The 15,011-nt window shown below is 37.8% G+C and overlaps 2 protein-coding genes across 6 annotated transcripts in view; one reads left to right on the forward strand and one right to left on the reverse strand.

Moving 5' to 3' along the window:
* The window catches only part of mospd2 (motile sperm domain containing 2), a 32,849-nt gene that overhangs the window by 718 nt on the left and 17,120 nt on the right, over positions 1 to 15,011 (reverse strand). For both annotated transcript variants that reach the window (XM_079618770.1, XM_079618769.1), the window contains exons 10-14: positions 10,572 to 10,687; positions 8,639 to 8,732; positions 6,292 to 6,388; positions 5,310 to 5,433; positions 3,576 to 3,678 (exon numbers count right to left, since the gene is read on the reverse strand). In XM_079618770.1, coding sequence (XP_079474896.1) covers positions 3,576 to 3,678; positions 5,310 to 5,433; positions 6,292 to 6,388; positions 8,639 to 8,732; positions 10,572 to 10,687 — 534 coding nt within the window. The remainder of the gene's footprint in view (positions 1 to 3,575; positions 3,679 to 5,309; positions 5,434 to 6,291; positions 6,389 to 8,638; positions 8,733 to 10,571; positions 10,688 to 15,011) is intronic.
* The window catches only part of fancb (FA complementation group B), a 48,077-nt gene continuing 35,371 nt past the window's right edge, over positions 2,306 to 15,011 (forward strand). For 2 of the 4 annotated variants that reach the window (XM_079618766.1, XM_079618765.1), the window contains exon 1: positions 2,311 to 2,647. The gene's annotated coding sequence lies outside the window, so the exon portion shown is untranslated. Of the gene's footprint in view, positions 2,648 to 15,011 lie in introns of all 4 variants that reach the window. The other 2 variants (XM_079618763.1, XM_079618768.1) reach the window with 2 other exon arrangements.

Below are 15,011 nucleotides of genomic sequence, written 5' to 3' on the forward strand. Positions count from 1 at the left end.
CACACACACACACACACACACACAATATGGCCATCAGCTTTTGTGTACTCATCCTTAACTCAGATCATTTTGACCCCAAATTCATAAAAAAATAAAATAAAAAGAAGTTTAACCCCTTAAGCGGAACCCCCTTTTTTTAATAGACATGAAAATGCACATTATAATTCAGGAATGCTTTGGAATATAGATGTAAGATTGGTCTTGTTTTAAAGAAGACGTTTGGCAGATTTCTGTAGAAGTGAAATAAATGAAGAAAGTTAAACAGAAAAAAAGTTATAGAAGTTTGAGTTTATGAAAATGTACAATGTTAATAATTGTATTATTCATATTTTATATAAAATATATATTTTCAAAACCTGGTGAACTCAAAAAAAAAGAAAAAAAATGCACAAGTTGTGTTTCAAATGTTAGGTTGATATCTCAGAAGATGAGCGTTCAGTGAGATGTAGTTTGGGCGCAGTACCACACTTCTCCACTAGTGGACATCACTGCCCATATAAGGGCGCCTCCATCTCCATATGTGGTTTGAGTCTGAACCATTATTTTTTACAATTTTCATACAATTTATGAAGTACACATCCTATTCAGAAGTAGTGTTGGAAGTTTGGCAGATTTTGAAATGAACTCAACCTCTAAGAAACACAGAAGATCCCGTATGTGCATTATAGCTCGCCGCCACATCACTAATGCTGAATCTATTATTGTTTTCTTCATATTTAAAACATTTTCAGAGCTTTTTTTCTAAAAGAATTGAACGGATGCCATCTTTTGAACTCTTGGCATGAAAACAAACTGAGGTTTCTACCATTCTTTCATGATTTTTCATGTTCATCACTATTTCAAAATAAAGGTCTGAACACGCCTGAGGAGTATGAACATATTCTTGCTGCAAATTTATAAATTACGGCTCCTCTGTCATTTATTTTAAAATCAGTCACCAAATATGTAAACTAGAGACTGTAAGCTTTCAAATTATATATAGTTTGTCAAGATTAGATTAGGTTTAGATATTACTGTTGTAAATATGTAGTGGCTGTGCACTTGAACCACGAATACACACACAACAAAATAATTTGAATGGATTCGAGGAGTTTTGTTGTTGAAATTTTAGTAACAAAAGTAACAAATCCGTCCCTCGGGTCAATTTGACCCCATTAGGAATGAATGGAATGAGAGACAAACATAGATTTTCACATAGAAAAACCTAAACATGCTCAAAATTCAAACTAAAAAAAGCAGAAACTGACTGTATAATGTGTACATGTGTGAGAACTGAAGATAAACTGGCTTTAGGACCCAGAGGAACAGCTCATCTGCTCCATATAGAGATATAAGCTCATCTACAGTCATCAAATATCATCTTATATTATTATTATTATCCACATGATGTCGGTGAAGACACCCGATGTAAGATATTTAGAGCGGAATTAAAAGGTTTATGCATGAAATTGTGAGTTATTTTGAATTTAAGTTGAAAGAATGTGAGGAATGTGCTTAAATTACTATTCATTTATTATTTATTGATCAAATCTAGTGATTTAAAGGTAAATAAAAGAAAAAAATAGCATTAAAAATAGAGCAAATATTATCAAAATGAAATAAAATAAGCTTTCTGGACAAAAAAAACAAACAATTAGGTTTAATTTTTATGGCGAGGGAAAAGATAATCAATAAATTAAATTAGAATTTATCTGATAAATGCAGATCAGAGGGACATGAACACATTTAACCTGCAGTTAATAATGCTTTTGATGTTTTAAACATAAAACGTTGAATATTGATATTTTTTTAATTATTTAAAAAAAATTAAAAGATACTTTAAATGTGAAATTAAACCCGTCAGTAGGGGCCAGGGAGTCACTGTTAATGAGTGAGTTGTTGAATTATTCATTCAACTGATTCGTCCAAACAAACGGCTGATTCATTCAGAAATGCATTTGACTCTTAATCAGTGAGTCATTGAATCATTCACTCACTCGATTCGTTTAAAAGGACTGATTCATTCAGAAATGCATTTGACTCTTAATCAGTGAGTCATTGAATCATTCACTCACTCAATTCGTTTAAAAGGACTGATTCATTCAGAAATGCATTTGACTCTTAATCAGTGAGTCATTAAATCATTCACTCACTCGATTCGTTTAAAAGGACTGATTCATTCAGAAATGCATTTGACTCTTAATTAGTGAGTCATTGAATCATTCACTCACTCGATTCATTTAAAAGGACTGATTCATTCAGAAATGCATTTGACTCTTAATCAGTGAGTCATTGAATCATTCACTCACTCGATTCGTTTAAAAGGACTGATTCATTCAGAAATGCATTTGACTCTTTAATCAGTGAGTCATTGAATCATTCATTCAACCGTTTCGTCCAAACAAACGGCTGATTCATTCAGAAGTGCATTTGATTCTTTAATCAGTGAGTCATTGAATCATTCATTCAACCGATTCGTCCAAACAAACGGCTGATTCATTCAGAAGTGCATTTGATTCTTTAATCAGTGAGTCATTGAATCATTCACTCACTCGATTCGTTTAAAACTGATTAATTCAGTAATGAAACACAGCTGTTGCTGTGGATTGGTTTGGAACTGTTTTCTTTGGCGAAATGGAGTAAAAACTGGCAATACTGCATCTAAAAAGTAAGTCACTTATTACTAACTTCTTGTTTATTGAACTTTTGTGTGACACTGATTAACTATATCAAATTATACAGTATTTTTGGCCCTATCTCTTGAATATTGGGTGTGTTCCAACTGCTTTTTAATAGACTAAATCACACAGTATGTGTTTTTGTATCATCACGATATATAAATCACACATCCCAACTGTAAACGGACAGGAAAAAAACATGTTTTTAAAAATAAAATGTTCTATAAATCAGTCGATTGATGTATGACCAAAGCTTCAGAATATAGATATGAATAAAACTGTAAAGTTTGGTGTGTGTAAAGTGGAGATTTCTGACTCCAACTCACCGTCTTTAAAGAGACCCATTGAGATTTAAACCTACAGATGCAAATAAATAACATGCAAAAAATAACCACAGTCCCCCTGTAGTCTATCATTTTATCCCTAAAAACTCATCTTTGACACCAAAATGACATATTTAAACGTCTTCATGTCTTAAAATATCTTGAATGTAACTCGACACCCTTGCCTCATTTAGTATTCGCGGTTCTATGAATATGCAAATGAGCCCCGCCTCCACTCACTCACTCACTCAGAGATCCACTGGTGGACGATCACACGTTGATCTGATTGGTCAAGGTAGTGTGTGACGTCAGAAACACCAGCGATTTCACACCGTGTGTTTGAGACTGTCTTTGGTTCACTGCAGTTTTAAGCAGAAAATACTCAGCAATGCTGTCGACTTATGAACTTACACATGGTTTGTGTTAAAGCAGATTAATAACACCACATACACACATACACTACAGTAAAAGCTGGATTTACACCACAGGGGGAGTTAAGTGTGTGTGTATTGTGCACTAGTCTGACATGTAATGGAAGCAGAATCTCATAGTTAGCCGTTTGCGTTGTGAGAGTGAGTGTAGATCGAGTCCTCACCATCGTCTGCAGATCCTGATGCTCATTGGTGGACGTCACCGACGAACTGTCAAAGGAGTTGCTCAGAATAGACTTGGGACTCTCTAGGACGTGACAGCGCAGCCTGTGGGAAACATGGGAAATTAATCAGTGTGATATAATATATATAACTCATCTCTGATCTCATCTCAAAGGCCTCAATAATCATGTTTATGCATTTGTTCTGACATAATTGCTGTTGCATAACCACTCAATATCTTGTTGAGGATTCATAGGAAATGCACTAATATTTATGTAAATAATGAGTCATTCTAAGGGTCAATTCTAATTTCTCTCTTAAATATGAGCAAAAATCATGTTCAAATTCTAAAGGCAATAATGTTGGAGGAACACAGTGCTGTGTGTCTCCTGTCCACAAGAGGGCGAGCGCAACAAGCAGATATAAATCAAGCATCGCATCTTTTACTGATGACAGGGTTCTTGCAGGTTTCAGGAAGTCAAATTTAAGATCTTTTTAAGACATTTTAAGACCATAAAGATTTAAATTTAAGACCTACACGACGCATTAACCAGCAAATAACAAATAAAATTAGCATCAATATGCACTTTTTGTTCACATAAACATTAAAATAATAACATAAAAAAATGATGGCTAGATTTTAAAAGTGTCTTGCAACATGTTATCTACTAACATGTACAAGTTCAAATAAAGTTTTGACAAAAAAAGGTTTTATAAAAGGATAAACCTCACGTATTTCAGCCTTTAAATAATTTTTTATAGAATTAATGTGTCAAAAAAAAAAGATAAATGACTGACATTTACAATGCAGATTAGCTTATCTTTTATTATTAACAGTAAGATTTGGTCTGATTCTCCCGTTGCATCTGTCGTTGCTATGCAACCATGCACTGCGCTCTCCACAACGACAGTAGCTAGCTGATGATTTCCACTGATAAACGCTTGCTGTAGCCATTATTTATTTACGGAGAAGAGAAAAACACCTGCAGTGTTTGGGTGCACCCATCCTTCATGTTGATTGAGCTTTCAATGTTGTTACGGAAAGGGTGAAGCGGATTGGTTGGTTCTTGTCACATGACCTGCGGTGCGCTTGCAGAATTCTGAAAAGTTGAGCTTTTTTTTTTATCTCGCTCCGCCTGGAAAAAACGGCCGCATTGCTTCTAATATGAGTGCGCTTGCCGTGCGCCTAAATTTGAAATAACGAACTTGAGCGCGCAAAAGACGCAATATGTGAACAGCCTCTTGGCGAGCTCCCGCCAATCAGGGCACGAGCTGCTGGAGCCCGCGAGCGCAGTGTCGGAGACCCCTGTAGAGCTCCGGTTTGTAGGCTACGGCTCGATACTTTTTTGCTACTTTGTAATAACTTTCTGTGGCCAGCATTTCAGGAAATGAACGAGGGAAAAACCTAATTTCCTTATTGCACGACAAGACTGGTACATAGAGGACCGTCACACATGCGAGGAAAATTAGTTTACAGTAGTGCGTTAAACTGAGTAAGTGTATCAGTGACCTGAGAACACACAGCGTAATGAACACACAACAGCAAACTGGCATTCAGGAACACTTCTCCTCACACATCTGCACATCGATCATCAAACACCAGACGCTCTTGACCTGAGCGCTTGCTTTTGACAGTGTACACACGCTCAGCTAACTTTATTCGACATCGTGTGTGCGTGTGTGTGTGTGTGTGTGTGTGTGTGTGTGTGTGTGTGTGTGTGTGTGTGTGTCGTCACCTGTGCTCCATGATTTTGGCTTTTGAAACCTCCTTCCAGAACTGGGATAACTCTGGGACTCCGGTGCCGCTCTCCGTTTCTGCGGCCATGACCAGGAACCGGTCCTGAGGAGACGCCTGGAAGCCTGACACACACACACACACACACTTAGTCTTATAGGGGCTGTCGCGCCGGGTGTCCCCGAGAGCTGATGTTCCTCAGGAAGGTTCTCCTGGTGGCGTTCGCAGCGCTAGCAGGAACTCTGAGTGACGCGAGACTCGCTCGCTGAGACTTTTATTGTGACGGCGCCTGAACTCACAGCGCTCACATTCTCCTGTTCATTAGTGTACGGTCTGTCTAACGCTCCTGACTAATGCGGTATTATACAGAACTGCTACACACATGAAGTAGAGCGTGATGAAGAGTTATTAGCGTGTGGCGTGTGTGTGATGTGTGTGTGGCGTGTGTGTGGCGTGTGTGTGATGTGTGTGTGGCGTGTGTGTGGCGTGTGTGTGATGTGTGTGTGGCGTGTGTGTGGCGTGTGTGTGATGTGTGTGTGGCGTGTGTGTGATGTGTGTGTGGCGTGTGTGTGGCGTGTGTGTGATGTGTGTGTGGCGTGTGTGTGATGTGTGTGTGGCGTGTGTGTGATGTCCAGTGTTGCGGAGCAGAAACACATCATCATGTTCCTCTCGTCCCTCACAGTTGTGTTGGGTTTCTCCTCAGCGTGAAGATTAAGAGCTTCATCTATCTCTGTTCACATGTGTGTAGAGTTAGTTTCTGGAGGAAATATATAGCCTATAATCTGTGTGCTTTTAATGATGGTGTGTGCTGGTGTTTCACGAGCGTTCGGCCAATCAGAGAACACTACCGTCACTGTAGTTCCTGTAGCGCTGGCTTACACCGACTCTGATGTAGGAGTAAATTAGTTCCTCCAAATGAGTTCCTAGTTCCCGCGGTGCGAACGAACACAGGAAAGGCTTGAGGCTCATGATGAGCGGTTTACCTCCGTGAAGAGAAACCACGATGTCCACACTGGATCCGGGCTCACAGCTGCTGTTACTGGGCTTTACCCGGTACTTCTCTGGAGCCGTGGTCCGTACCTGCGCACACACACACACACACACACACACACACACACACACACACACCACAAATGAGACCCAATAAAGGGAACTGGGAGTAGAACAGTGTAGAGCGACCGATCCCGTGATCAGCAGATAGTCGAGTCACTAGCGCTTTTACCATCGGGGGCTTTCGCGCCGGAGGAACCTTTTCATGTTTCTAGAACCATTGGCGGAAGTTCCCGTTTTTTGCCGTGTTTGTTCACACCGCGGGAACGATTTTAGTTCTAGGAACTCTTTTGGAGGAACTAATTTACTCCTACATCAGAGTCGGTGTAACACCGTGTCCTAACCAGACGCGATGCGATAAGATTTCAGAGACAAATAATTTGTCTGTCCACACTACACGCGACTGCGAGATGCGTCACAATCAATCAAAACCCACAGCCAATCAGAACAGCGTGTGGGCGGAGTCTCGCGGCGAGTGCACAGCCAATCAGAACAGTATGGGCGGAGTCTCAAACCACAGCCAATCAGAACAGCATGTGGGCGGAGTCTCGCGACAAGTGCACAGCCAATCAGAACAGTGTATGCGGAGTCTCAAACCACAGCCAATCAGAACAGCGTGTGGGCGGAGTCTCGTGACAAGTGCACAGCCAATCAGAACAGTGTATGCGGAGTCTCAAACCACAGCCAATCAGAACATCATGTGGGCGGAGTCTCGCGACAAGTGCACAGCCAATCAGAACAGTGTATGCGGAGTCTCAAACCACAGCCAATCAGAACAGTGTATGGGCGGAGTCTCAAACCACAGCCAATCAGAACAGCATGTGGGCGGAGTCTCGCGACAAGTGCACAGCCAATCAGAACAGTGTATGCGGAGTCTCAAACCACAGCCAATCAGAACAGCGTGTGGGCGGAGTCTCGTGACAAGTGCACAGCCAATCAGAACAGTGTATGCGGAGTCTCAAACCACAGCCAATCAGAACATCATGTGGGCGGAGTCTCGCGACAAGTGCACAGCCAATCAGAACAGTGTATGCGGAGTCTCAAACCACAGCCAATCAGAACAGTGTATGGGCGGAGTCTCAAACCACAGCCAATCAGAACAGCATGTGGGCGGAGTCTCGCGTCAAGTGCACAGCCAATCAGAACAGTGTATGGGCGGAGTCTCAAACCACAGCCAATCAGAACAGCGTGTGGGCGGAGTCTCGTGACAAGTGCACAGCCAATCAGAACAGTGTATGCGGAGTCTCAAACCACAGCCAATCAGAACAGTGTATGCGGAGTCTCAAACCACAGCCAATCAGAACAGTGTATGGGCGGAGTCTCAAACCACAGCCAATCAAAACAGCGTGTGGGCGGAGAGTCACGGCGAGTGCACAGCCAATCAGAACAGCGTGTGGGCGGAGTCTCGCGGCGAGTGCGCGGCACCAGAGATTAATCATGACGGCACTCGCAAGAAATGGATAAGTAGGCAAGATAATCAAATTCACAAATATTACACCGTTTAAACATTAAAACACAGTCTACTGAGTTACTAAAGCAATCTTTGTTAAAGATTACACTTGTTTGTTCACAGTTTGAACGTTCTTGTTTCCATTTGTTTAATTTCAAGATCTGAGGTGAATTATCCAGTGTTGCTTTTACAGCTACAAAGCTGGAGCACTAAATGATATTCACAGTCACATGACACAATTTTAACATTAAATAAAGCACATAACCAGCGCCTGAGGTTATCAGTGCCACACGTTGTGTTTGTTGTTCCCCCGCGACGCCGCAGAAAAATAGAAACCGTTTCTACAATAGAATCGTCTCGTGCCGCCGTCGCGGCTGGCTAGCACAAAAACTCTGATCAACACGGAAAAGAGGCTTTTATCACGCGGCGCGTGTAGTTAGGACACGGTGTATGAAACTTTTAATGTGTTCTGGACGTTTATTTGCACGACAACAGTGTTTGGTCGAGAACGCAAACTTTGAAATGGGATCCAAGGTGCAAATTTTGAAAAAATTTGAAAAATAATCTCTGTGTAAACTTCAAAAACTTGAGTCTGTGAAAACGGTGATGCCGTTCTTTCTTCTAAGAGTGTGTTTTTAACCATTTTAAGTATAATATTTATGATTTTGATTGTGTTTATCCAATTGGTTGAAGTGAGACTCCACCCACACGCTCTTCTGATTGGCTGTCATTCATGATTTATTTTGTCGCTTCTGTTGTGGACAGACTAAATGCTAATCGCTAATCGCGTCTGGTCGGGATACGCTTTAGCAGTTATAATGGAGTCTCACCTTAAAGGCCACGTGGTTTTTGGTGACGTTGTTGAGGACGATCAAACACCTCTTCTCGGACTCTTTAGCACCGAAGCTGAGCTCCTCTGCTGGACTGGAGGAACACACACACACACACACACACACACATTATTAACTTCTGATTTCAAAGATGTATTAGTGAATGTTTACATTTAAAATTAACTATGATTAATACATGCTGTACAAGTATTGTTCAGTTCTAGTTCAACTAATGCTAACAAATTAAACCTTATAGTAAAATGTTATCATTTTCATTTATATGCACCAATATAAGTAAAAAAACACAATAATTACCTACAGATATTATATGAAAAATTACACACTTTGGTGAACACTGAGAGATAATGCAAATGAATCATTGTACCAAAGTTTTGAATTGATTCACTGAATCGTGTAAATGAATCATTGTACCAAAGTTTTGAATTGATTCACTGAATCGTGCAAATGAATCATTGTACCAAAGTTTTGAATTGATTCACTGAATCGTGTAAATGAATCATCACACTTATTCAGTAAATATTCAATATTAATCTCACCCATCCCTAGTATTCACATTTAATATTTATCCGATATGAATAATGTTCTAATTGAATGTTCTAATTCTAATTCTAATTACTATAATATGAAATCAGAAAACCTATGAAATTTGCATAATTTTTAACTTTTTAACAAATCCAATCATTTCCTAAGAAGAGGTTCAGTTTCATATACAATCCACAACTTCTTTAACTTTTAAACAAACAATTCATTGTAAACTAACTCAGTAGTTCAATTTATTAGAAGTTTGGAGATGATTTAAGAGTCTCAATAATACAAAAAAATTTAAAAGTTAAGTTTGATTCATTTCTGTGAATCAGTTCAAACTCTCGGCCTCAACGAACTGATTCACAACTCTGATTCATTGTTATTTTAGAAATGTTCACTAAAGTCTCCATGTGTCATTTTTCATATATTGTAAATATTTAGTGATTAATATTCAGCTGAGACACTTCAGATGCGCACTGTTCATCATGACGACGATATATCGGCCACCATATCGGTATCGGTTCATTTTTGAATGTTATCGGCTCGATAAGAAAATTTGTCTAATATATTGAAGTTGATAAATAATGTATTAATTTCTTCAGCTGAGACACTTCAGATGCGCACTGTTCATCATGATGATTTTGAATTGCTTGAAATATGATTAGTGAAAAATGTATATACAGGTGAATCTGGAAAAATGAGAATATGGTGCAAAAGTTAATTCATTTCATTAATTCAACTTAAAAGGTGAAACTAATATATTATATAGACTCAAAGTGAGATATTTCAAGCCTTAATTTGTTATAATTTTGATGATTATGGCTTACAGCTTATGAAAACCTTTTTGAATTTGGGGTTTTCATAAGCTGTAAGCCATAATCATCAAAATAATAATAAATAAAGGCTTGAAATATCTCACTTTGAGTCTATATAATATATTAGTTTCACCATTTAATTACTGAAATAAATGAACTTTTGCACCATATTCTCATTTTTATCTGTCATATCGGCTACATAATATTATAATGAGAACATCATAATTGTGTGTTTGGGACGTGGCTTTTAATGGTGAGACTTTTGTTTTTGTAATCAGGCCCTCAAAAATTACACACAAATTTGGATTTAGATTTATCGGCCGATATATCGGTTATCGGCTTTTTTAATATAAAAAAATTATCGGTTATCGGTATCGGACAAAATCCTCATATCGGTGCATTCCTATAAATATTGCAGTTCATAACTATGAATTATGATATTGGTGCATATAAATGAAGATGATTAATATGATGTCTGGATTAGTCGAGTGTGGCCGTATCATTGGCGACCTTGAGTGCCCAGAAAGGCACCAAATAAATAAAATGTATTATTATTATTATAGTATTGGTACCTGATGTGGAGTAATGTGCCCTTGAACGTGGTTGTGGGTTTTCTAGCCCCTCTCAGGCGTCCAGGTTCTCCTCTGTCCAGATCATCTGACTTCTGACCGTCTTCAATGAAGTTCACCTGGAAACACAGAGCATGACGACATTTTGTTTTTTAGACTGTGATAATAATGGAAATTACATCAGGGCCGATTTTTGGCGCATGAATGTGTTCAAATGCATAAAAAATCAACTTTTAAAATATTTTACAATCAAGAAATTATACAAAAGGAAGACATTGAAAGAGAGGGTTACAATAATATATATATATTATTATTTTTTTAATTGATAAAATAAATATGCTTTTAATTTTTAATGAAAGTTATGGCAACAAAGTTGTGCATGTCGCAACTTTATACAAATGAACAGTTATGCAACAAGTAAATACCCATGAGATCAATGATCAATGCATCACAAAAGTCAAATTTTATGCTTATTTCAATGGTTTTATGATTTTATATTATGGTATGCGTTATTTATTTTATCTGGAAATTAATGTGTCATACATGCTGTTGATCTTAAATCTATAATTTGAGTAGCAACATTTATGCAATTAATGACAGAAAAGTACAGTGGCGTCCGTCTTCACCCTGCATTCAAATATTATTAAAGATTTTGTAATCATATTGCGTAGTTATGTTTGGAGTCGATTGTTTTATTAGTGATAACGCAATTAAATTTGGCACATGCAAAAATAAGAGAGAACCAACCAAATATTAATAACTTATTATGAAGTCAATGTTTGCTTTTTCCTGTCAGCTTTTAGTTTTTTCTGTGCTTTTTTTTTTTTGCATAGTAAAATTAAGCAAAATTTATCATTTTTTATGAGTTATGGAGAGCAAATGAGATGCAACAGAGTTGAGCAAACACAACTCTACACAAATTAGCAGCAACACAATGTGATTCCCAATAGGATCAATGGCATCAGCAACACAAAGCTGAAATCAGAACAAAGGGCCAATGTGAACACGAGCCCTCATGTCATGTGACTTCACACACACACACACACACACACACACACACACACACACACCACTTTAACCCTTGCAGGACCTTTCCTCCACTTCAGTCTCGAGCGAACACACACACACACACACACACGCGTGGGAGAAGTGAAAACGGCTGAACACACACTCTCTTTGTACTCGTGCTGCAGAAGTGTGTGTGAAACAAAGTTGAAGCGAAACTTGGCGTGACCGAACCACACATGCAGTGTGTCGGGGGTTAAAGGGTCAAAGTTCATCGATTAAACAGGCAGGTTTGATTTGAAATGTCCTGGACTTTATTCAGTGTTTGATTGAAAATGTAAAAAAATTAAACAGCTGAACTAGATTACATGAAATGTTTTTCACACAAGATTACATTTTACAGTCAATCAATCATCATTTTATTGGTAACTCATTACAATAAGCTCCCAATCGTTAGTTAAAACAATCAAGCTGATCATAGTTAGTTCATGTCAGGTCAGATCCATTAAACAATATTAACAGATACAACTTTTGATTTTAATAAAATATTGAATATGTACTGTTTATTGCTAGTTCATGTGAACCTAAAGTGTAAAGTGTTACCAGTTAATTGATCATTAGTGATGATTATATTATATATTATATATATCCATATTGGGCAAACACTCATTATTGAATCACAGTATCGATCAGAGAAATCATTTATAATAAGAACAAACATTTTCTAAATAAAAAGACTTCATAAGGTTGTTAAAACACTGGAGATCTAATATATGAAATGTGTAAAACTGTGGAAAAGTGACTTCAGCTTCAGTTTGATGGAGTGTTAGTGCAAAACTGAAATGATTAGGGTGTCTATAATAATAACAATAACTGGAGATTGAGTGTTAGAAATGGTGAATGATGAGATACAGTGATGAAGAAGGCAATCACATGACCGTGGTGTACAGCAGTTCCTGTAAGCTCTCAGGGCTCGAACACACTCGTTACGTGCGGCCAATCGCGTCGCGTCAGCTGCGTTTCTGAAAGTGTGTTCACAAAACCCCGAGTTTTTCCCTTTACGGCCTTGGAATCAATTGTTTACTGTGTTTTTGACCGTCAGACTCAGGAAAATTTAACTATAATTGTGTTTGAGGAGCCAGAATTAACCAGCATTCATTGGTTTTTACTGTATTCTACGTTTTTAAACATTATTTATCAAAACAAATCTTTGCTCTGAGTATCTTTAACTACATGCGTTCATATGAAGAATCGGTAACTACACTGATTTAAGTCTTCGAGTCTTAAAGCGATCGTTCACTTTAAATAAAAATACAGATGTTTTGAAGAAATTTGGGGTCCAAACAACACCTCAATTATGTTTTTAAAATATCATCTTTTGTGTTCCACAGATGAAAGAAAGTAGCAGTTAATCGAAACATTCATTCAAGAGATTCGTTCAAAAACACTGATTCATCCAGTAATGAAACCAGTATTTGAGTGAGTCATTGAATCATTCATTCAAGAGATTCGTTCAAAAACACTGATTCATCCAGTAATGAGAAAAGTATTTGAGTGAGTCATTGAATCATTCATTCAAGAGATTCGTTCAAAAACCCTGATTCATCCAGTAATGAAACCAGTATTTGAGTGAGTCATTGAATCATTCATTCAAGAGATTCGTTCAAAAACACTGATTCATCCAGTAATGAGAAAAGGATTTGAGTGAGTCATTGAATCATTCATTCAAGAGATTCGTTCAAAAACCCTGATTCATCCAGTAATGAGAAAAGTATTTGAGTAAGTCATTGAATCATTCATTCAAGAGATTCATTCAAAAACCCTGATTCATCCAGTAATGAAACCAGTATTTGAGTGAGTCATTGAATCATTCATTCAAGAGATTCGTTCAAAAACACTGATTCATCCAGTAATGAGAAAAGTATTTGAGTAAGTCATTGAATCATTCATTCAAGAGATTCGTTCAAAAACCCTGATTCATCCAGTAATGAAAACAGTATTTGAGTGAGTCATTGAATCATTCATTCAAGAGATTCGTTCAAAAACACTGATTCATCCAGTAATGAGAAAAGTATTTGAGTGAGTCATTGAATCATTCATTCAACAGATTTGTTTAAAAATACAGATTCATCCAGTAATGAAACAAGTATTTGAGTGAGTCATTGAATCATTCATTCAAGAGATTCGTTCAAAAACACTGATTCATCCAGTAATGAAACAATTATTTGAGTGAGTCATTGAATCATTCATTCAAGAGATTCGTTCGAAAACACTGATTCATCCAGTAATGAAACAAGTGAAGTCTTCATGAGTGAGTCATTGAATCATTCATTCAAGAAATTCGTTCAAAAACACTGATTCATCCGGTAATGAAACAAGTGAAGTCTTCATGAGTGAGTCATTGAATCATTCATTCAAGAGATTCGTTCAAAAACCCTGATGATTCATCCAGTAATGAAACAAGTGAAGTCTTCATGAGTGAGTCATTGAATCATTCATTCAAGAGATTCGTTCAAAAACCCTGATGATTCATCCAGTAATGAAACAAGTGAAGTCTTCATGAGTGAGTCATTGAATCATTCATTCAAATTAATTTGTAAAATGACTGCAGCAATTAACATTTTGTCAGAACCTCTAGTAAATTACATGTTATTTTGTTTAGTTGTCTGTTCAGAATCATGTGAGAATCACAATCAATTTGAAACCATTTGAAAATCCTGATTCTCACTTTATCCAGGATCGTGCAGGATCTCTTTTTTACACATTTAATTCAGACTCGCATCTCAGATAAAACCGTTTCATTTCCTGACGTTGTTTCGTAATTGACTAATTTTGCAGGATATTTTCGCAGTAGAAATAAAGCTGACTTGATGTGTAGATTCAGAAACGCAGATGCTCAAGAACCGGTTCTCGATCTCCGACGACAGCAAACTTCAGTGTGTTTGAGCCCTCATGAGTTTAACATCATAACACAAAAATAACAATGTAAAACTGCAACAAAAAACAACTTAAGTTAGCTTTAAATTGATCAAGCTGAATAAACCCCGTAACCAGACGGTAGTTTGTTAGAGAGAGATCAATGGGAGTGATTAGAATCATGAGCAATGCCACTGAATGCTTGGAACATGAGAAACGGGAGCGCTGAGCGAACACGAACTGGTGTTGAAATGGGATGGACGGATGAATCTGGAGTGGCTCTGGAAACTTCAGGCACTTGAGGGTGTAGGCACATCTACAATGTCTTACCAGTCCTTGTTTTAGACACACAGACAGAGAGGGACATCAGAAAAACATGCTCGAGGACACCGGAGCGCATTGGAGAATCCTCGCAATTCTCATGAAAAAAAAAAGAGTTAAAAGCCGGGAATCAAATCAAACATGAACCTTTGATCTGGAGCAGAATATAATGTTAGGAAACTTGCAGTCAAGAATCAGTTG

The sequence above is a fragment of the Phoxinus phoxinus genome, assembly GCF_949152265.1.
Source record: "Phoxinus phoxinus genome assembly, chromosome: 7".
NCBI classification, from domain to species: domain Eukaryota; kingdom Metazoa; phylum Chordata; class Actinopteri; order Cypriniformes; family Leuciscidae; genus Phoxinus; species Phoxinus phoxinus.